Here is a 22,374-nt window from a genome sequence, read left to right as displayed (position 1 = left end):
TTAGTGCAAGGTTGTAACTCTTTCAACTCCACTCACTAAGCCTCAAACTTAGTTTATAAGCATGGTAAATTGTAAAATCGTTTATCCACCCTGTAATTGGCGAGTTACTCGCTGTTGGATGCGTATGAAATTTTTTAAAAAATATAAACAATTTATGACTACATGTCTACATACATACCTTTCCAGTAACACAATTGTTGCCTAGGAAACAAATGTTCGGATAAAAACTGAAGAGCGCTTGGAGGGTCATCCGAGACACGGTTTTCCAAAACAGGATTTTCAAACAAATCAAAACTTATGACGGACAAAATTAAATTGATAACAACTGCCAATTCATCAGAAGTCTCCATTTCCATATTTTTATAAAATGATAGTGAATCCTTTGCATATTTTGCAACCTTAAAAGAGACATTTTAGTGTCAAAAATCTAATCTAATCTAAATACTGTAATGCACAGTTCTACAGTACATTTTTCAAGTACTATATATTACTTGCTTTGTTTTTTTTGTATTATAGAAGTTTGATTGATAAAAGCTTATCAAAATTATTATTATTATTATTAATATTATTAGCACACCCTCTGTCCTTCTGTGCATTTTGCCAAGTATTTCATTCAGAGTACTTAACTCCTTACAATATATAACTCATCTCGTTGGAACACCCACCCTACCCAACAATCTAATCAAATTGAAAGAATACAAAAGAGAGCCCATGGTCTGGCCCAGGTTGATAATGTTGGGTTACCTGCTTTGAGTATTGTAAAGAAAACCTTATCCTAGCATTTGGTAAAGGTGTTTGGCTTCTACTAGATTACAGCCATATAAATCTGACCCAGTACTAAATCTCACAGAAGTGGTACAATAGTTTTGAGAGGTATAGGTGTATACTTATCTAGATGTAATTTGTAGGTTAACTTCTTGCAACTAGTTTTTTTTTTAAATCATATATATTTGTATAGTATGTTGATTTCTTGTGTTTTTTTTTTATTGTAATCCATCCTTTTCAGCTTTTGCTGCTGGTGTAACAGATGTTTTTGAACCATAATAAATAATTAAATAGTCTGGTGACGTCCCTATTAATGGGACATTTTATACTTTATAGTGAAAGAAACGAAGGTCAATACATGCAACACTGCTGCAAACCCTCTTATGTTCTTGCAATGCATATTAGTGGAAGGGAAAAAAAGCTTAAGTGGAAACTTGGGTCACGAAGGTGTCCCCTTAATAGAGGATCTATTAATTTATTATCTTAGTCTTACCAAATGACAGGGATGAATTAAAAGCAAGAACAATCCACAGTAAGGTTGATCTTGAGGCATAACAGGCAGCTGTTCAACTTTCTGAAGAACTGTCATTAGGCGACAAAACTTCCTATCTGTAACATACAATAAAAAACATACATTATTAAATTGCATTACATTCATACTCAATAACATAAAACTTGTTGTACATCCCTATAAAATAAGTTCTGCCTTTGGTTTACTGTATCAAATATGATATAATATTATATTATTATAAGATTATATATTCGTTCATAAAATGGAAATTTCCTTTGGTTATTATACAATAAAATACATTAAAATATAAAAAAATAAAAAATAGATAAAAAGCATGAGTGTTGAAAACTGTATAAACAATTATATTAAAAACCTTAAAATATTTATAAAATACTACTGCGTTAAAACATACACATTTTCATCTTTAAAAAAAATTAGCTTCTGAGAGGAGAGACATATAGACGGATTAAATGTCTGAAACGTTTGCCGTCACTCGGATTTAAAATTTGAATCAATCGAGACACTTTAAGCATTAACTTACCAACTTCTATATCTTGAAGATAAAATGGAAACATAAGGATTTCTTGTACCGGGATTGGTAGAGGGAAATCATATTGGGATTGTGATCGACACCACTCGAAGTTCATCTTTTCATTACTGTTAACCTGGTTATCATCACTGTTAACCTGGTTATCATTACTGTTAACCTGGTTATCATCACTGTTAGTCTGGTTATCATTACTGTTAACTTGGTTGTCATTTAGACTTTGCTCATGTCTTGTTATTAGTCCATCAAAGGAGTTTAACAGTCGCTCTACCTCAATTGCAAAAAGAGCCTATAACAAAGCAAAAATTTACTCAAAAATGTTTCCTTATAATCCTCAATAAAGGTGTGTCTAATAAACAATTGGAAAGCAGTCAATCTTTCAACCAATGAAAATATTCTACCATTCAAATCATAAATTATTCATTATTTGTGTACTATACTATAGTATAAAATTTTATATTTAAAAATATGTTCACTTCTTTGACATGGCACAGCCATTAGTGAAGAAGCACATAGTTGAAAAGTAAAACATTCAGTCCACAGCACCTTGACCATAATTGTTTGAATGGTATTATACGAATGGACGTTCATTATCCCACAGAGGAATAATTGTAAGGTTAATTAATATGGTCATACATCGTCTTATTTTATTTTTTAATTATTGTACTGTATATACATACTTTTTGACAGCACAAAAATTAGTATGTGATCGGTCATCCCTAGCCTTTAGAGTTGGACCATGTAAAGGTTAAATGTCAAGAAAAAATAGTACCTGTTCTCCATCAGGTATACGAGCTACAAATTCATATCTTCCTTTGTGGTAACTCTTAACACATTCTATGCAGTGCTTTAAACTATTATTTGCTTTGTTCAGCCAGTCAGGTATTCTAATATATTCTTCGAAAATATCTTCTGAATTTAAATGGCACCAAAAACAGTCTTCAGAATCTGAAGAATCCATGACATCTGGTGAGATCTGTTTACAGTGACAAAGACAAAATGTTTATCAAAAAATCAAATCAAAGTCACACTTTGTTTTAAAAAAAGAATTGCCCCACTGGTTGCTAAAGTGGAAGGGTTACCCTCTTTAAAAATAAATAAAACACATAGAGCAGTCAAATCTATCAAACCAACATAAGCATCTAGAGTTTATTGGATACTGAAATTTGGCTGTGAGCCCACATTTCGAGGATGTAGTATAAAAATCTTGAACTCCTATCATAGCCTTTAAAGATATATTGTCCCCCTAAAAAAATATTTTTTAAATTTTTTGTTGAATATGTTATTTTAATGTCACATAATAGTTATTCACTCTCACAAAAAATTGGGTCTGAAAAAAATTTATTTACCTGAGAAAAATTTAATTTAAAGCAAAAAATGGTCAAATTGTCTGGAAGACAATGAGTTTTTGGGTAATTTAACTGTTTATTTTGTCTTTTTATAGGTGAAATAATTTTTTCCCCCCGTTTTTTTTTCTTATGGAAGTGAACAACTTCATTAAAACTGCAAAATGGCCTATTCAAAGTCCGATTTTAAAAATCTTTATTTTTCATTATTTTGGGGGACAATACATCTTTAATGTATTACTGGAAAAGAGTTCTAGAAGAGTGATCAATGCACCATCAATTGACTGGATTTTGATGTCAAAGCCAATTTTTTTAACACTAGATAGATAGAAGATCAGGGTAGACAAACAAATTCAATTTTAACCAATACAATGGACCTAAAGCATCAATGAACTCTATTGAGATACCTACTGTCTACACAATCAAACTACAGTAGTTTGACAAAAAATTGTAATATGCTTAAATATGGTCATGATATTGCCAAATATGGTAGTGATATGACATCATTATGTCCATATATGGGCACATCACATTTTTTGTCACATAAAATGTCACAGATAGAGCTTTAGATTGTTCTCTTCTAGTCAATAATTCTAGGAATAATAGATCAATTTTGTGCAATTTAAGAAAGAATTAAAGAAATATTTATATACATTGTTTTCTTGTATGTAAGTAAAGAGTCAAGAAGGATATCAATCTATGATACTGCTGTACTATACTATACTGTTGAATATACCATTTTAATGTCATATAATAATCATTCATAAAAAATTGGATAAAAACAATTTTTTTACCTGAATAAACTTTAATTTAACGCCAAAAAAAATAGTCAAATTGACTGGAAGTCAATGGGTTTTTGGTTGAATTTAACCATATATTTTGTCTTTTTATAAGTGAAAAGATTTTTGTTTTCCTACTACGGAAGTGATTAACTTGATTAAAACTGTGAAATTACCTATTTAATTAATTTTTCATGTTTTTTGGAGACAATACATTTTAAATAGTAACAAAGGAATGTATTCAACGTCAAGTTAACCCGGGACGCAAAATTGTAGGAGGTGTAATGAGCAGACCTTTACTAGAGGGTGTCTCTAGACTTTCATGCGTGAGGGGGGTGATATTTCGATTCATCTAGCCTATGCACTTAATATATATGTTATGCGCGATTTGAACGATTTGCGCAATTTGAAATTGCGCAAAAAAAATCCTTGCGCAATTTGAATTGAAACATGTGTTTCAAATTGCGCAAGCAACGTATTAAATTGCGCAAGTAATCTGCAAATTGCGCAAGGTTTTTCGACAGATTGTGAAATCATGCACACCCATATTTTTATAGTAATTTCTAAGAATGATTCAAAATTAAAGATAAATATCGCATTTCCTTATTTTAGTAGTGCAAATATTGTTATAAGTTAGCATACCGTCGAAGAACCGACGAAGGAAAACGAAGCGGTGGTGTTCCACCAGGCGGGCGCGGCGCGGGCGGCCGGCAATACTACTCTAGCCTAGCTAGGGTCTGGACTACTGATACTGACTAGGTTACATGGCCTAGCTTAAACTAATATTAAAAACTTAAAAAGTGAGTATTAAACATTATCTTCATTGAAATGGTCTTATTTATATAATAAAATACTAAATTTTAAACTCCTCTGCCTAGGCCTAGCCTAGCCATGTATGGGAAAATTTACAGTTCGTTTTCAAATTGCGCAAAGGTGTCATATTGCGCAAGAACTATCTTGCGCAATTTACAAATTGTGCAGCGCAATTTAAAATTGCGCAAAGATTTTCTTGCGCAATTTGAAATTGCGCAAGTTGATTGCGCAATTTGAAATTGCGCAAAAAAATCCTTGCGCAATTTAAAATTGCGCAAGAATTCTTTGCGCAATTTAAAATTGCGCAAGGATTTTTTTGCGCAATTTCAAATTGCGCAAATCGTTCAAATCGCGCATAACATATATAACAGTAGTATAACATTTTACACGGGTTGATATTTTGCAGTGTTAATACATGTACCGTGTCATTCCCGGTTTAATGAATCAGGTGTGAAAAGGAAATTAATCTGGATACGACACAGGCTTGTTATAAGCTCTGCGGTGTAAAAGGGGTACTAGGTAGGCTAGGCCTAGAGAATCCCCACGGTCACTACCAAAGATACTATAATAGCGCCACCACTGCGTGGCGCTCTATATACGATCTTTGGTCACGTACAAACTCAACTGCAGACCTAGGCCTAGGCACACCACCGGTCACTCTTTTGTTTGCATCATCATGTGTTATGTTCGATGGATCCAAACATGTTTGTTAGGCCTGTACTGTATACTTTACCTTATTCTTTAATCATCTTTGTTTAAAAAAACGCCCTGGGCTATTTCTAGAAAGGCTAATATAATGTATTTGTCTTTTTGAAATCGGTGTTGTGATTTGAAAACTTGGAAAATCCCCAGCAGAAAGAGAGAGGAGCATGCAACATGATACTTCAGGTATATAAACTATACCAAACTGGCGAGTAAATCATGTTTTACTTTTTAAACCTCGCAACGTCTGGTTGAAAAGGCTACTTGGACCAATATTTTCTATTAGCCTAGGGGTTATTGCGATTTGGACGTTTCTGATTGGTTGTAGCCATGGACTATATTGATTAACACTGTTCTGATTGGTTGTAGCTTTGAATACATCTTCTCGGAACTCGTCCTTAATACAATAGCAATTTAGCACAGTGTTTTACTATATAACCAGATAAATAATAGGAAACATTTAATAATTTGATAAATGACATTGAAATAGCAATTTAGGTAAATGTCTTTTGAAATGAAATTAAATAAATTATAACCAATTTGGTTAGAGTAAAACACAATGATAAAGAATAGGAAACATTTAATAATATGATAAATTACATTTACATAGCAATTTAGCACTGTGTTTTACTATAACCAATTTGGTTAGAGTAAAACACAATGATAAAGAATAAGAAACATTTAATAATATGATAAATGACATTTACATAGCAATTTATCACTGTGTTTTACTATAACCAATTTGGTTAGAGTAAAGCACAATGATAAAGAATAGGAAACATTTAATAACATGATAAATGACATTCACATAGCAATTTAGTACTGTGTTTTACTATAACCAATTTGATTATGGTAAAACACAATGATATAGAATAGGAAACATTTAATAACATGATAAATGACATTTACATAGCAATTTAGCACTGTGTTTTACTATAACCAATTTGGTTAGAGTAAAACACAACGATAAAGAATAGGAAACATTTAATAACATGATAAATTACATTTACATAGCAATTTATCACTGTGTTTTACTATAACCAATTTGGTTAGAGTAAAACACAATGATAAAGAATAGGAAACATTTAATAATATGATAAATTACATTTACATAGTAATTTATCACTGTGTTTTACTATAACCAATTTGGTTAGAGTAAAACACAACGATAAAGAATAGGAAACATTTAATAACATGATAAATGACATTTACATAGTAATTTAGCACTGTGTTTTACTATAACCAATTTGGTTAGAGTAAAACACAACGATAAAGAATAGGAAACATTTAATAACATGATAAATGTCATTACATAGCAATTTATCACTGTGTTTTACTACAACCAATTTGGTTAGAGTAAAACACAATGATAAAGAATAGGAAACATTTAATAATATGATAAATTGCTAGCACTGTGTTTTACTATACCAATTTAGTTTTGGATAAAGAATATGAATTTAAAGAATGGATATAATATGATATGATACAATATGATTTTCTATGATTAGTAAGACATTTTGGAATACTGCGTGCGTAGTGCATTTTAAAACCGTAAACGCATAAATTTGCGTAAAACACACTTCCAGAGATTTAATAATTTTAACAGTACTACAACATCCATAATATAAAGTAGTATAGATTTGTACAAAAAGAGCAGAACAATTAAATTAACTGTCATTGCATCTACTGAACTGTCTCATTACATCTACTGAAAAATTCATCGCGATGAATTTATTAATACACCAATCAGATCACACGCAATAAGTATGGAATGCCAGTTTAGGCGATGATAAAATCGCGTCGATGATGCAATGAAAATTGCGTCGATGTGATGAAAATTGCGTCGATGAATATAGTATTGATGTAATGAAAATTTAAGTCGATGTGATGAACATTGCGTCGATGAAAATTGCGTCGATGAAAACTGCATCAATGAAAACTGCATCGATGAAAAAAAAAAAATATTTTCATCGATGCAGTTTTCATCGATGAAAATTGCGATCTCCCTGCCGGTTTGATTTGAATATGATGTCATGGATGCTGGACATCTGAATTTTATGTACTGTACTGGTGGATTAACGGAAGCAATTAGCTAGAAGATATAATGTTTCCGAAAGGACAATAATGGATCCATTGCTAAAATGTGTTGACAATAAATCACTAAAATGTTAATCAGTGCATATATTTCAACATTGTTTTAGTGCGCGCTCACTGTGCGCTTGTCTATAACGCGCGCTAGCGCAAGCGGTAAACATGTTTATCATATCAAAATATTCAGAAACCGTCAATTTTTAGCAACATAATAACATTATTAACATCATTATTAACATCATCATTTACTTTACTAGTAGTAATTTTCATCATTGATTGAATTAAAACCATTTGGAATTTTCATAATCAATTAAATTCGTCACATCAATTTTCATCGATGCAGTTTTCATCGACGCAATTTTCATCGATGCAGTTTTCATCAACGCAATTTTCATCGACGCAATTTTCGTCGATGCAATTTTCATCGACGCAATTTACATTGCATCGACGCAATCTACATTGCATCGACGCAATCTACATTGCGTCATGCAATTTTCATCGACGCAATTTCATCATCGACGCAATTTTTATCATCGCCAAAAACTTGTGTAAAACGGCGTTCCATAATTAGTGTGGTGAGTGACGATATGTTCAATCATGGACCTATAAATTACTAATTTATAGGTCCATGATTCAATATATGTAGCTTCAATTCAAACATAATGTAACAGAAAATTCGAAGCGTAAAAAACGTTCGTTTACACAACACTTTTTGTTATACTTTATTATTGATTATTATATTATACAGGAATACTATTTATTTCCTCATTTCTACCAAAAATAAACAATATTTTGGATACAAAACTTTGTGCATGTGAATTACATTACCAACATATTAAAATGAGGATAAAAAAACATCGCGTAAAATACTCGTATTCAAAAGCTTCTGAAATTTGTAGATATATGTCATGAAAAAGAAATTTGACATTCCCAATAATTTTTTTTGGCAAAAATGTAATATATGAAACATACAATTTACATAGTTTATCACTGTTTTTTATTAGAACATCTGACAGGATTGCTTTAAGTTGAATGTAGTAACATGTATTTAAGTATTCTAACTTAAGTCTGGTACTGATATATTATTTGGTGTTTGCAGTCAAATATCTCTCATCTGTAATAAGGTGGGTATATATAGCACCTTTGGTTTATATATATATATAGAACATTTTTATTAGAACCAATATGGTTACACAGTTAAACATAGTGATAAAGAATAGATACTTGTTAGGTTACTACCCTACCCTCTAGTTTGAAGCGACATTATAAATTCATCGCAAAAAAAAACGTATCGTATTCAGAAACGTTTGACATTTTGTATAGATATGTTCAAAAAGACAAAACAAATTATAAATTTCAAGACAAATCGATGATTTCAATAATTTGCATTTCTAAAAATTCACACTTATGAAAGACCATACATTTTCAACATATTCGTTTTACTTCATTGATGATTCTCACAAAAGTATACAATAAAACCATTAGAATATCATCATTTTTTCTGTGTACCGAGTTTAGAAACTTTTTGAATACCAGACGTATTTTTTTGTGATGCTTTTTCATTTGAATTGTAGTATAAAATGTCATTGAAACGAGATAAAAATCATACAAGACATGTTATAATAGGTTGCTCTTATATATACATAACAAAATTAGTCCTTTTTTTTGGGTAAGAATCGCCAATGAAGTAGAAAATTAATAATCATTAATAGTAGGCCTAAAATATAATATTAAATATTACAAAGAATATCAAACATTTTATGTTATGAAAAATAAAATTTACATATAAGTTTATCATTGTGTTTTACTATAACCATTTTGGTTAAAAGTTAAACACAGTGAGTGATAAAGAATAGAACTGTTTTAGTTTATTTAACCCTAACCCTAGTTTGAAGCGATCACATATTTAATATTTATCGCTAAAAATACGTATCGTCTTGAAAAACGTTTGATATTTGGTAGATATGTTCAATATAGGTTCTTACATCTATAATGCAAAAGAAATATCCTAATAGTTTTATTTTGATTTCTGGGAATCATCAATGAAGTAAAAATGTGTTGGAAATGTATGGTCTTTCATAAGTGTAAATGTTTAGAAATGCAAATTATTAAAATCACGAATTTGTCTTGAAACTTTTATTTTTTGTTTGTTTTATAGACGTAAGAACCTATTGAACATAATAATTTACCAAATTTCAAATGTTTCTGATTACGATACGTATTTAATTTTTCGCGATGAATTAAGTATGTGATCGCTTCAAACTAGGGTTAGAGTTATATAACCTAAAACAGTGTCTATTCTTTATCACTGTGTTTAACTGTGTAACCAAATAATTGGTTCTGTAAAACAAGATGATAAACTATGTAACTTGTATTTATTATATTACATTATATGTTGTATCCTATAATGTAATATGAAAAATAAAATGTACATAGTTTATCATTGTGTTGTACTAAAACCAATTTGGTTAAAAGTTAAACACAGTGTTAAAGAATGGAACTGTTAGGTTAACCCTAACCCTAGTTTGAAGCAATCACATACTTAATTCATCGATAAAAATACGTATGGTCTTAAAAAACGTTTGAAATTTGATAGATATGTTCAATATAGGTTCTTACATCTATAATGTAAAAGAAATATCATAATTTGTTTTATTTTGATTTCTGGGAATCATCAATGACGTAAAAATGTGTTGGAAAATGTATGGTATTTCATAAGTGTACATTTTTAGAAATGCAAATTATTAAAATCACGAATTTTTCGTGAAATTTATATTTTTTGTTTGTTTTATAGACGTAAGAACTTATTAAACATATCTAACAAATTTCAAAAGTTTCTGAATACGTTACGTACTTTTTCGCGATGAATTTATTATGTCGCTTCAAACTAGGGTTAGGGTTATATAACCTAAAACAGTATCTATTCTTTATCACTGTGTTTAACTGTGTCACCAAATTGGTTCTGTAAAACAAGATGATAAACTATGTAACTTGTATTTATTATATTATTACATTATATGTATCCTATTCTTTATCATAACGTTTAGATAATAAGATATGTTTAATATAATATTTTGCTATGTAAATAACATCATATAATAAATGTTTCATTATCATTGTGTTTTACTGTAACCAAATTGGCTATAGTAAAACACAATACTAAATTTGTATGTAAATGTATCATATTATTATATGTTTCCTATTCTTTATTTGTGTTTTACTGTATCCAACACAGTGCTAAATATCATTTATCATAGTTTAAATGTTTTACTCTAACCAAATTGGTTATAGTAAAACACAGTGATAAATTACTATGTAAATGTCATTTTGTCATATTATTAAATGTTTCCTATTCTTTATCATTGTGTTTTACTCTAACCAAATTGGTTATAGTAAAACATTGTGCTAAATTGCTATGTAAATGTAATTTATCATATTATTAAATGTTTCCTATTCTTTATCATTGTGTTTTACTTTAACCAAATTGGTTATAGTAAAACACAGTGCTAAATTGCTATGTGAATGTCATTTATCATATTATTAAATGTTCCTATTCTATATCATTGTGTTTTACTCTAATCAAATTGGTTATAGTAAAACATTGTGCTAAATTGCTATGTAAATGTCATATATCATATTATTAAATGTTTCCTATTCTATGTCATTGTGTTTTACTCTAATCAAATTGGTTATAGTAAAACACAGTGCTAAATTGCTATGTAAATGTCATTTATCATGTTATTAAATGTTTCCTATTCTTTATCATTGTGTTTTACTCTAACCAAATTGGTTATAGTAAAACACAGTGATAAATTGCTATGTGAATGTCATTTATCATGTTATTAAATGTTTCCTATTCTTTATCATTGTGTTTTACTTTAACCAAATTGGTTATAGTAAAACACAGTGATAAATTGCTATGTGAATGTCATTTATCATATTATTAAATGTTTCCTATTCTTTATCATTGTGTTTTACTCTAACCAAATTGGTTATAGTAAAACACAGTGCTAAATTGCTATGTAAATGTCATTTATCATGTTATTAAATGTTTCCTATTCTTTATCATTGTGTTTTACTTTAACCAAATTGGTTATAGTAAAACACAGTGATAAATTGCTATGTGAATGTCATTTATCATATTATTAAATGTTTCCTATTCTTTATCATTGTGTTTTACTCTAACCAAATTGATTATAGTAAAACACAGTGCTAAATTGCTATGTAATGTCATTTATCATGTTATTAAATGTTTCCTATTCTTTATCATTATGTTTTACTTTAACCAAATTGGTTATAGTAAAACACAGTGATAAATTGCTATGTGAATGTCATTTATCATATTATCAAATGTTTCCTATTCTTTATCATTGTGTTTTACTCTAACCAAATTGGTTATAGTAAAACACAGTGCTAAATTGCTATGTAATGTCATTTATCATGTTATTAAATGTTTCCTATTCTTTATCATTGTGTTTTACTTTAACCAAATTGGTTATAGTAAAACACAGTGATAAATTGCTATGTGAATGTCATTTATCATATTATTAAATGTTTCCTATTCTTTATCATTGTGTTTTACTCTAACCAAATTGGTTATAGTAAAACACAGTGCTAAATTGCTATGTAAATGTCATTTATCAAATTATTAAATGTTTCCTATTCTTTTTCATTGTGTTTTACTTTCCAAATTGGTTATAGTAAAACACAGTGCTAAATTGCTATGTAATTTATCAAATTACTAAACGTTTCGTATTCTATATAATTGTATTTTACTCTAACCAAATTGGTTATAGTAAAACACAGTGATACATTGATATGTAATGTCATTTATCATATTATTAAATGTTTCCTATTCTATATCATTGTGTTTTACTATAACCAAATTGGTTATAGTAAAACACAGTGCTAAATTGCTATGTAAATGTCATTTATCATGTTATTAAATGTTTCCTATTCTTTATCATTGTGTTTTACTCTAACCAAATTGGTTATAGTAAAACACAGTGATAAATTGCTATGTGAATGTCATTTATCATATTATTAAATGTTTCCTATTCTTTATCATTGTGTTTTACTCTAACCAAATTGGTTATAGTAAAACACAGTGCTAAATTGCTATGTAAATGTCATTTATCATGTTATTAAATGTTTCCTATTCTTTATCATTGTGTTTTACTTTAACCAAATTGGTTATAGTAAAACACAGTGATAAATTGCTATGTGAATGTCATTTATCATATTATTAAATGTTTCCTATTCTTTATCATTGTGTTTTACTCTAACCAAATTGGTTATAGTAAAACACAGTGCTAAATTGCTATGTAATGTCATTTATCATGTTATTAAATGTTTCCTATTCTTTATCATTGTGTTTTACTTTAACCAAATTGGTTATAGTAAAACACAGTGATAAATTGCTATGTGAATGTCATTTATCATATTATTAAATGTTTCCTATTCTTTATCATTGTGTTTTACTCTAACCAAATTGGTTATAGTAAAACACAGTGCTAAATTGCTATGTAAATGTCATTTATCATGTTATTAAATGTTTCCTATTCTTTTTCATTGTGTTTTACTTTCCAAATTGGTTATAGTAAAACACAGTGCTAAATTGCTATGTAATTTATCAAATTACTAAACGTTTCGTATTCTATATAATTGTATTTTACTCTAACCAAATTGGTTATAGTAAAACACAGTGATACATTGATATGTAATGTCATTTATCATATTATTAAATGTTTCCTATTCTATATCATTGTGTTTTACTATAACCAAATTGGTTATAGTAAAACACAGTGCTAAATTGCTATGTAAATGTCATTTATCATGTTATTAAATGTTTCCTATTCTTTATCATTGTGTTTTACTCTAACCAAATTGGTTATAGTAAAACACAGTGATAAATTGCTATGTGAATGTCATTTATCATATTATTAAATGTTTCCTATTCTTTATCATTGTGTTTTACTCTAACCAAATTGGTTATAGTAAAACACAGTGCTAAATTGCTATGTAAATGTCATTTATCATGTTATTAAATGTTTCCTATTCTTTATCATTGTGTTTTACTTTAACCAAATTGGTTATAGTAAAACACAGTGATAAATTGCTATGTGAATGTCATTTATCATATTATTAAATGTTTCCTATTCTTTATCATTGTGTTTTACTCTAACCAAATTGGTTATAGTAAAACACAGTGCTAAATTGCTATGTAATGTCATTTATCATGTTATTAAATGTTTCCTATTCTTTATCATTGTGTTTTACTTTAACCAAATTGGTTATAGTAAAACACAGTGATAAATTGCTATGTGAATGTCATTTATCATATTATTAAATGTTTCCTATTCTTTATCATTGTGTTTTACTCTAACCAAATTGGTTATAGTAAAACACAGTGCTAAATTGCTATGTAAATGTCATTTATCATGTTATTAAATGTTTCCTATTCTTTATCATTGTGTTTTACTTTAACCAAATTGGTTATAGTAAAACACAGTGATAAATTGCTATGTGAATGTCATTTATCATATTATTAAATGTTTCCTATTCTTTATCATTGTGTTTTACTCTAACCAAATTGGTTATAGTAAAACACAGTGCTAAATTGCTATGTAATGTCATTTATCATGTTATTAAATGTTTCCTATTCTTTATCATTATGTTTTACTTTAACCAAATTGGTTATAGTAAAACACAGTGATAAATTGCTATGTTAATGTCATTTATCATATTATTAAATGTTTCCTATTCTTTATCATTGTGTTTTACTCTAACCAAATTGGTTATAGTAAAACACAGTGCTAAATTGCTATGTAATGTCATTTATCATGTTATTAAATGTTTCCTATTCTTTATCATTGTGTTTTACTTTAACCAAATTGGTTATAGTAAAACACAGTGCTAAATTGCTATGTAAATGTCATTTATCAAATTATTAAATGTTTCCTATTCTTTTTCATTGTGTTTTACTTTCCAAATTGGTTATAGTAAAACACAGTGCTAAATTGCTATGTAATTTATCAAATTACTAAACGTTTCGTATTCTATATAATTGTGTTTTACTCTAACCAAATTGGTTATAGTAAAACACAGTGATACATTGATATGTAATGTCATTTATCATATTATTAAATGTTTCCTATTCTATATCATTGTGTTTTACTATAACCAAATTGGTTATAGTAAAACACAGTGCTAAATTGCTATGTAAATGTCATTTATCATATTATTAAATGTTTCCTATTCTTTATCATTGTGTTTACCAAATTGGTTATAGTAAAAGACAGTATATTTTAACTCAGCAACATGTATAACATCGCCGCAAAATTGTTTATACGTTTATTTTGATTGGCTAAATAAAGTACGGTCTAATGAATATTGATATCAGAAGATTCCCTAGCTTAGTAAAAAAGTTTTATTACCAAAAATATGCTGATTACGTCACTACCGGAAGTTGTAGTCTAGCATGATTCAGACGCAATTGATTATGTACGTTTTTTAAACATATAAAAAGCTGTAAATTACCACAAAAAGACGATAGGAATGAATTCAAAGAAATGCCCTACGTGTTCAAAATCATTGTTTTAATATAGTCTGTATGTATAACTAACAATTGACCTTGTGGAAGAGCGTATAAATTTAATTTAAAGTAAAACATGATTTACTCGCCAATTTGGTATTGGATATATAGCTCGATACTTTAATTAATTAATTGTATACGCCGCCCTCTACATATTGATATTTTGGCAGCAAGATATTGTCAAGATGGCTGCCCCCATGAGATGGTTGTCTTGTGGAGGAAGGCTTACGCGGTCGTTGCGGAAACCAGGTTGGCTCTCTCTTTCTTATTAGAGATTCATGAAATGTGTTATTGCATATATAAATTACCTTTTATTCTAATTTCCTTCTTAAGCCTTATGGGTGCTACTGTACTTTTGCACCTACACGTGACAATTGAAAATTGCCGGCACCGGGCAGCTCGAGTGAGCGTTTTTAAATGTGGTTATTTTAGCCTAGCTAGGTGCGAAAGTACAGTTGAGTAGCACCCACACTTCTTCTTCTTCTTTGGAATACTGCTTAACGATCCTTAAGGTTGTGTTTTCTATAAACACGGTCTGAGAAGTCGGTCAAAACCAAGGAAGGCCCAATCTGTGAAAAAGTTCCCTTATGTCATCTTTTTACTCGGGGTACCCGAGTCTAGGACTTGCTCATTTTCTCCTCTTCCTCCATCTGGACACTATTGAGTAAAAAGTGCGATTTTTAAAGTACTAATCCTCCCTTATTCGTTGTAGTATTGAGCTGGGATTTGGCATGAACATACTACAGGGACATAGAGCCGGATTTTTAATTTTTTGTTAATTAATTTGTTTAATTAAGAAGCCACAATGTGTGACACACACCACAGCGTTATGTAGTTATATGGTTATATGCGGATTCTTGGCGTAGTGGTTATCACGTTTGCTTAACACGCAGAAGGTACCTGGTTCGAGCCCGGACGAAACCTATTTTTTAAACTTTATGGTGAAAAGTACTGTATACGCAATATGATAATTATACACAGTATATCTTATTTTTATTATTTTTTTAAAGCCCCATTCCCTACGTTTTTTAGATCTCATTTAAGATCAAAAACTATATTTAATGTAAAAATAATACTATATGGTCCTATTGCGATAACTTTTTTCGTCTTTAAACGGTTAAAAATGTGAAAAATAAGTCGATTCTAATCATTATAGCGGCCCGCTATAAATCCCAAAATGCATTGCGCGCGGATTGATATTTTTGTTTTTCACCTGTAATTCGCCCACTTTTCGATCGATCGTGAGACCAAAACAAATGGAAGACTCCTAACTTTTCAGCGAAAATACCGGGTTTTCCCCAATTTGTATCAACGGAGTCTGGCAAAAATAGAAAGACAATTAATGCAGCAACTATACAACGTCAGGCTAGGTATATAGCTCGCTTACGATGTTCGTACGTTACCGATGTTTACCAGCTAGGCCTACAAAACTAAGCCTAGCTAGGCTAGGCCTAAGACCGTCCACGAGAGGTCGATCGCCGCGAGCTACTTAGGTAGTGCATTGTTTCTCACTTTTTATCATAATTTACCATAAAACGTACATTTAAGACAAGGAATGACATGGTTTAATGTTTTTAAAGTGATATATATGTATTATTTTCCAAAAAACGTCCAAAATTGCAGGGAAGGGGTCTTTAAATACTTATTTTGTGTAATCGGTAATTATCACTTTTACACATGTTTATTTTTCTTTGTGCTTATTACCATATTTATTTGTAATTTAAATGGATTAAAAAACTTTCTGTAACCCACATTTTTAGTGTAAGTGGTTTTCGTAGTGTAGTGGTTGTCAAGTCTGCTTAACACGCAGAAGGTCCCGGTTCGAGCCCTGGCGAAACCTATTTTTCTTTAACTTTCTAACTATATACGTCTGTATACAGCTTCTTTCGCTGTACCCCGAGTATTGCACATTCGTGCTTGTTTATTTTTAATTTAGGAATTAGCATAGTATTACTAAATTTTATAAAAACTTGTTTCCATTTATTATATTCTGTTTTACATAGGCTTTCAAATTGAAGTAAATAATAGTTTTAATTTAGTCGGGTAAGTTCTCCATTTTTACCTTTACATTTTGTTTTCTTGCCACTACCTAGATTAATGCATGGCGGTATATGATATATAGGCCTAGCTAGGCCTATATATATTATACCTCGATGATTAATAATAATGCATCGTTTTTTAGTCGAAATGCCAATATGTACCTTTTGAGTCTAAAAGTCATTCTAATGCCTTCTCGAAAACATATTTATTTATGAGCACAGAATGACACTAAGCAGCAGCATGGTAATTCTCCACAACAGTCAGCATGCCAAGGAGTGTCCCTACTTCCTTTTCTTGGAAAAAAGACAAATCAAGTAAATACAATATGTATAACTATAAATTTAATAATTGTTAATAAAATCTTTTTTTATTAGAACTCAAGCACATCGCATGGTATTGCCACAGTTACATAGATTCCAACCATCGTCAACGCTACCAACATCTTTAAACACTGATTTTTCTCTATCTAATGGTAATGATCTTTAAAATGTTGTTTTAATAAATGTGATGTGGTGGTAGTAGTATGGCTTACTTTGTTTCCTCTTTCCACTTCCACCAAAGCAGTATCCAACTCATTGATCATGAATACAATAGATGGGTTACCCTGAACTGGTTCAAAGTGGATTTCTTCAGGTAAAGTTGACGGGAGAGGAAATGGTCTTCTCCTCGAATCATTGAAGATCTTTATGATAACAAAAAAATAATAGAAAACATATATAATGTTTACAAAGTACACTGTTAAATCTTAAGCTCTGTCTACACTATCAAACTTATGTGACCAAAAAATATGCACATATATGGACATGATGATGTCATATCACTACTGTTTTATGTATTGTTTTTATGATTGAAGACTTCATACGAAAATGATTATTAACAACATTCTTTATTCAGATATCAACACATGTTCTCTACAATATATCCACCATGTTGCCTCTGCCCCGGATAGAGGGCGATATCACTCTTTATACATGCAACATACCATATTTGGGCATCAAACTTTTTTTTCAAACTACAGTCGACCTTCTCATTTACGTACCCCTTGGTCTGAGAGGCGTTCGTAAATGAAAAAGTTCGTAAATGAGAAGGTTCGGAAAAAAGCGCCCTCTATTAAATCAGTGGTAAAAACATGTCCAAACAAAATGCCCTATGTAAAACTTACTGTGTATAGTACACTATAAAGAACAAACAGTATTAAAAATATTAATACAGTATAAAACAATTAAATTTAACATGTAAATTAACACCTTAAATGCCAAAAAGATTGATATTTCTGCTTTTTGTTATGTTACACACATTCTCTGTACCAAAATTCAATCGTTTACTTTCCTGTTTATTATGCATATTTTGACACAAACTGTAATTTACGAACTTGTTCCTAAAGTAATAATATAAAATCCGTTCTGGACCGCAAATATTTACATTTTTAAGCTACTATGTATGTGTGGTGTTTGTAAAATGGAATTCCCAGAAAAATGGCTACGCGACGACTGACATTAAAGTTTTAAAATGTTAATAAATAAGAGTCAAGTGTTTTTTTATATCGTAAACACATGCACAAACCAAACTAAATTGATAGTATGGTCATCGTAGCTAGCCTTTTTTGCAGTTCGCGATCAACTTTTGTTTTTTTCAAAAACACGTGCAGGGTGCTCTCCATGCACTCCAGCAGTGGGGATGATGATCTCTAGCTTAAGCCTAGACTAAACGGCCTAGGCCTAGCTAAACGGCCTAGCTAACGGCCTAAGAATAGACAACTTTTAAACTATAAATAAATCGTGGATCGTTTTTAATAAGCTTTGCTTTATTTATGAAATAATTGTTTTGGGGTAGTTTAATAAATTAAGAAGATAATAAATTAGTAGGTACGTAAAAGTTTTATTATATTACTGATGACGTCATCGTTCGAACGGCGTTCGTAAAATAGAAGGTTCGTAATTGAGAAGTGTGTAAATGAGAAGGTCGACTGTAGTTTCATAGTGTAGACAGAACTTACTTTAGCATAAATTGGAGCAGTTTGCGTTCAATTAAGTGTATTTCTTCCAGCATCAAACTTAACAGTAGAATTAACTCTTAAGCTCTGAAAAAAGGTGTGATGTAGCCATAAATATGGTAGTGATATGATGTCATCATGTCCATATATGGTTTGTATTGCTTTGTTACATAAAGTTTGATAGTGTAAACTGAGCTTTAGACAATTATAGGATAATGTCAATGAACCCAGTGGTCTAAACGTTACTGCAGGGCCAGTTAATAAGGTGGCATGAAAATGAAAAAGTATAACATGAAAATTAAAAAAAAAAATTTTTTTATTACAGATTATTCAGTATTGCAAAACGTAAACAGTGAGATAAATTCCAACAATGGCCGTCTGTTTGCAATTTTATATATATCTGGTAAACAATTTAAAGTAACAACAAATGACCTAATCCAAACTCTTTCGCACATTGATGCCGATGTCGGCGATAGGATACGGCTTGAAAAGGTAATTGTTAAGCAGTAACTTATAAACAGAAATGTGTCGCCTGGAATTAAGCAAAGGGCATTTTGTGTCTATACTGTAGTATCCCTGACTCAGTGAGTTGTACTGTAACGCGAAATTTGGTCCGGTCGGATCGATTTTGGCGTTGAAACAGCCCCTAAAACAGGTCCGGCTAGACCAAAACTGATCCGGCCTTCAAAATCGCTTATTTATCTTTTAAAAAGTCTAAATGGTTGAAGTTAAACTATGCTTAGAGTAAATCAAAAAGGAATTATCGAAACGGAGAGATTAAAAATGTGCAAGAATAAATCGGCGTTCGGTTCTTAGGCATAATATAAAATTACTAGGGGGCTCTATTAGTTTTAAACGAACTGAACAATAGAATATCCCAAAAGCCGATTAGAGTTTCTTTAATTAGTGTTTCGATAATTTCTTTTCGTTTGTACAGTAATATTTAGTATTTTACTTTAAGCATAGTTTACTTTAACCATTTGAACTCTTTGCAGGCTTCTTAACACATTTTAAAGAATAAATAAGCGATTTTAAATGCCGGACCAGTTTTGGCCTAGCAGGACCTGTTTTAGTGGCTGTTTCAACGCCAAAATCGATCCGACCGGACCAGTTTTGGCGCTTGATTACGACCAAAATCGATCCAATTTTGACGTGACAGTACAACTTCCTACCCTCACAAAGACTTAGCCTATTCTTAACTAGCAAACGTGTGTTTGCAAGCTCCCAGATTGCCACTGTTTGGAGGTTGGAGGTGACTTAAGCAACTGGTCCTCAGATGGACAGGATATTGTACACTATCCTAATAGCTTTAGACTTTTGTTTGTGGAGAGCATCTTGTGTACACATTTTCACTTGAACTTAGTAATGATATATCATTGCCTACCATTTTTATTTTACAGGTCCTAATGGTAGGAGGTGAAAACTTCACAATTACAGGAAAGCCTCTCATTAAGTATGTTCATCCACAAATTTTCACTAACAATCTTTTCTTTAAAATCATATTTTATTATGCCAATGGATTTCATGGCTGCAATGAGTCTATTGCAATGATAGTTTCTCATGACAATGGACTTCATGGCTGCAATGAGTCTATTGCACTGATAGTTTCTCATGACAATGGATTTCATGGCTGCAATGTGTATATTCCAATGATATTATATTATGTCAATGGATTTCATGGTTGCAATGAATCTATTGCAATGATAATTTATCATGACAATTGATTTCATGGCTGCCATGAGACTATTGCAAAAATAGTGTATCAATTGATTTCATGGCTGCCATGAGTCTATTGCAAAAATAGTGTATCAATTGATTTCATGGCTGCCATGAGTCTATTGCAAAAATAGTGTATCAATTGATTTCATGGCTGCCATGAGTCTATTGCAAAAATAGTGTATCAATTGATTTCATGGCTGCCATGAGTCTATTGCAAAAATAGTGTATCAATTGATTTCATGGCTGCCAAGAGTCTATTGCAAAAATAGTGTATCAATTGATTTCATGGCTGCCATGAGTCTATTGCAAAAATAGTGTATCAATTGATTTCATGGCTGCCATGAGTCTATTGCAAAAATAGTGTATCAATTGATTTCATGGCTGCCATGAGTCTATTGCAAAAATAGTGTATCAATTGATTTCATGGCTGCCATGAGTCTATTGCAAAAATAGTGTATATTCCAATGATATTATATTATGTCAATGCATTTCATGGTTGCAGTAAACCTATTAGATTCTCAGCAAACAACCATTGTATTTGTCATTCTACATGAGGGAATTCTGAGTTTGATTTTGTGTTGGCTCCGCATACAAAATTGAGAAAGTACTTACCTAAAATAAATATAAATAATAACTTTTTATTAGGTTAGATGTTGTGAAAGTAGAAGCCACAGTGATTGAGAAAACTAAGGGTCCAACTATTGTAATATTCCGTTTCCATAGGAGGAAGAGGCACAAAAAATACAAAGGTTTGTTACATCATATTTTTTTCATATATAGATGTTTGAATTGTTGTGTTAAGCTACTTTCACATTGCGCCCAGGAGTATTGAGCATGCTTTTACATTGAGCACAAATTTGGTTATCCGTTGTCAAGCGAGATCATTCATGCTCACTGCTGATTGGATGAGACAAAAATCATACAATTTCAGAAAACAAATAGCTTCTTGATCTATCGCTACTGTATGGATTCAAATCGTACCAATTTTGTGTCAACAATCCTATGCTTTACCACTGAACCCATTTTCCATTTTTTTTATTTGACAGCTACATAGTTAAGTTAAGCAAAGCATAATGAATCAAAATATAAAAAATCGTAATAAAAGTTTAAATTCAGCAAAACTGTCCTTTTGACAGTTAAAATTAAATTAACTACTATTTACAAAATATTATTATGTATGCACTTCCCCGTTAAAAAGGGATCCACCTCTGCTTGCTATAGAGTGTTTCATAATTTGTTTAATTTTTTTTTTCAGAAAAGAAACCCAACCACACAGTGTTAAGAATTAACAGTATTGAAGTTGCACCGGTATCGTAGACATCGCCTCACCACTCAATAAAATTTGTTAAATAATATGTTTCAAATCACTGTTTTACAAACAAAACGTTGAAATGTTCATAGCTTGTTTATAGGGATTTTTTTTAGAACCGCAGTATCAGATCGCATATAAAATTTTTTTTTACCAAATCTTCAT

General features: G+C 30.5%; 2 protein-coding genes across 2 annotated transcripts; one reads left to right on the top strand and one right to left on the bottom strand.

The window, feature by feature from the left end:
• Positions 1-158: 158 nt before the first annotated feature.
• Positions 159-5,640, bottom strand: LOC140039202 (probable helicase senataxin). Its single transcript, XM_072084799.1, has 5 exons — positions 5,495-5,640; positions 2,596-2,799; positions 1,818-2,112; positions 1,259-1,374; positions 159-398 (listed from the first exon to the last, which is right to left on the bottom strand). The coding sequence occupies exons 2-5, from the start codon at positions 2,782-2,784 to the stop codon at positions 159-161; spliced, it is 840 nt and encodes a 279-aa protein (XP_071940900.1). The 5' UTR covers positions 2,785-2,799; positions 5,495-5,640.
• A 9,628-nt stretch (positions 5,641-15,268) lies between these two features.
• LOC140040143 (large ribosomal subunit protein bL21-like) lies at positions 15,269-22,292 on the top strand. Its single transcript, XM_072085842.1, has 7 exons — positions 15,269-15,397; positions 17,152-17,191; positions 17,563-17,660; positions 19,507-19,673; positions 20,582-20,634; positions 21,546-21,649; positions 22,156-22,292. Exons 1-7 carry the CDS (start codon positions 15,334-15,336, stop codon positions 22,215-22,217), a joined length of 588 nt encoding a protein of 195 aa, XP_071941943.1. The 5' UTR covers positions 15,269-15,333; the 3' UTR covers positions 22,218-22,292.
• Positions 22,293-22,374: the final 82 nt, after the last annotated feature.

The sequence above is a fragment of the Antedon mediterranea genome, chromosome 2, assembly GCF_964355755.1.
Source record: "Antedon mediterranea chromosome 2, ecAntMedi1.1, whole genome shotgun sequence".
Taxonomy (NCBI): domain Eukaryota; kingdom Metazoa; phylum Echinodermata; class Crinoidea; order Comatulida; family Antedonidae; genus Antedon; species Antedon mediterranea.
Note: the sequence above shows the minus strand (reverse complement) of the source record. Positions and strands in the feature narration are given on the sequence as shown.

Excerpts from the sequence above, each read along its gene's own strand:
- LOC140039202 (XM_072084799.1), bottom strand. The coding sequence starts at position 2,784 with ATGGATTCTTCAGATTCTGAAGACTGTTTTTGGTGCCATTTAAATTCA. Across the intron at positions 2,113-2,595 it reads GTATACCTGATGGAGAACAG|GCTCTTTTTGCAATTGAGGT; the intron begins GTACTATTTTTT and ends GCTTTGTTATAG. Across the intron at positions 1,375-1,817 it reads TCTTCAAGATATAGAAGTTG|ATAGGAAGTTTTGTCGCCTA; the intron begins GTAAGTTAATGC and ends TGTATGTTACAG.
- LOC140040143 (XM_072085842.1), top strand. The coding sequence starts at position 15,334 with ATGGCTGCCCCCATGAGATGGTTGTCTTGTGGAGGAAGGCTTACGCGG. Across the intron at positions 15,398-17,151 it reads GCGGTCGTTGCGGAAACCAG|GCTTTCAAATTGAAGTAAAT; the intron begins GTTGGCTCTCTC and ends TGTTTTACATAG. Across the intron at positions 21,650-22,155 it reads GAGGCACAAAAAATACAAAG|AAAAGAAACCCAACCACACA; the intron begins GTTTGTTACATC and ends TTTTTTTTTCAG.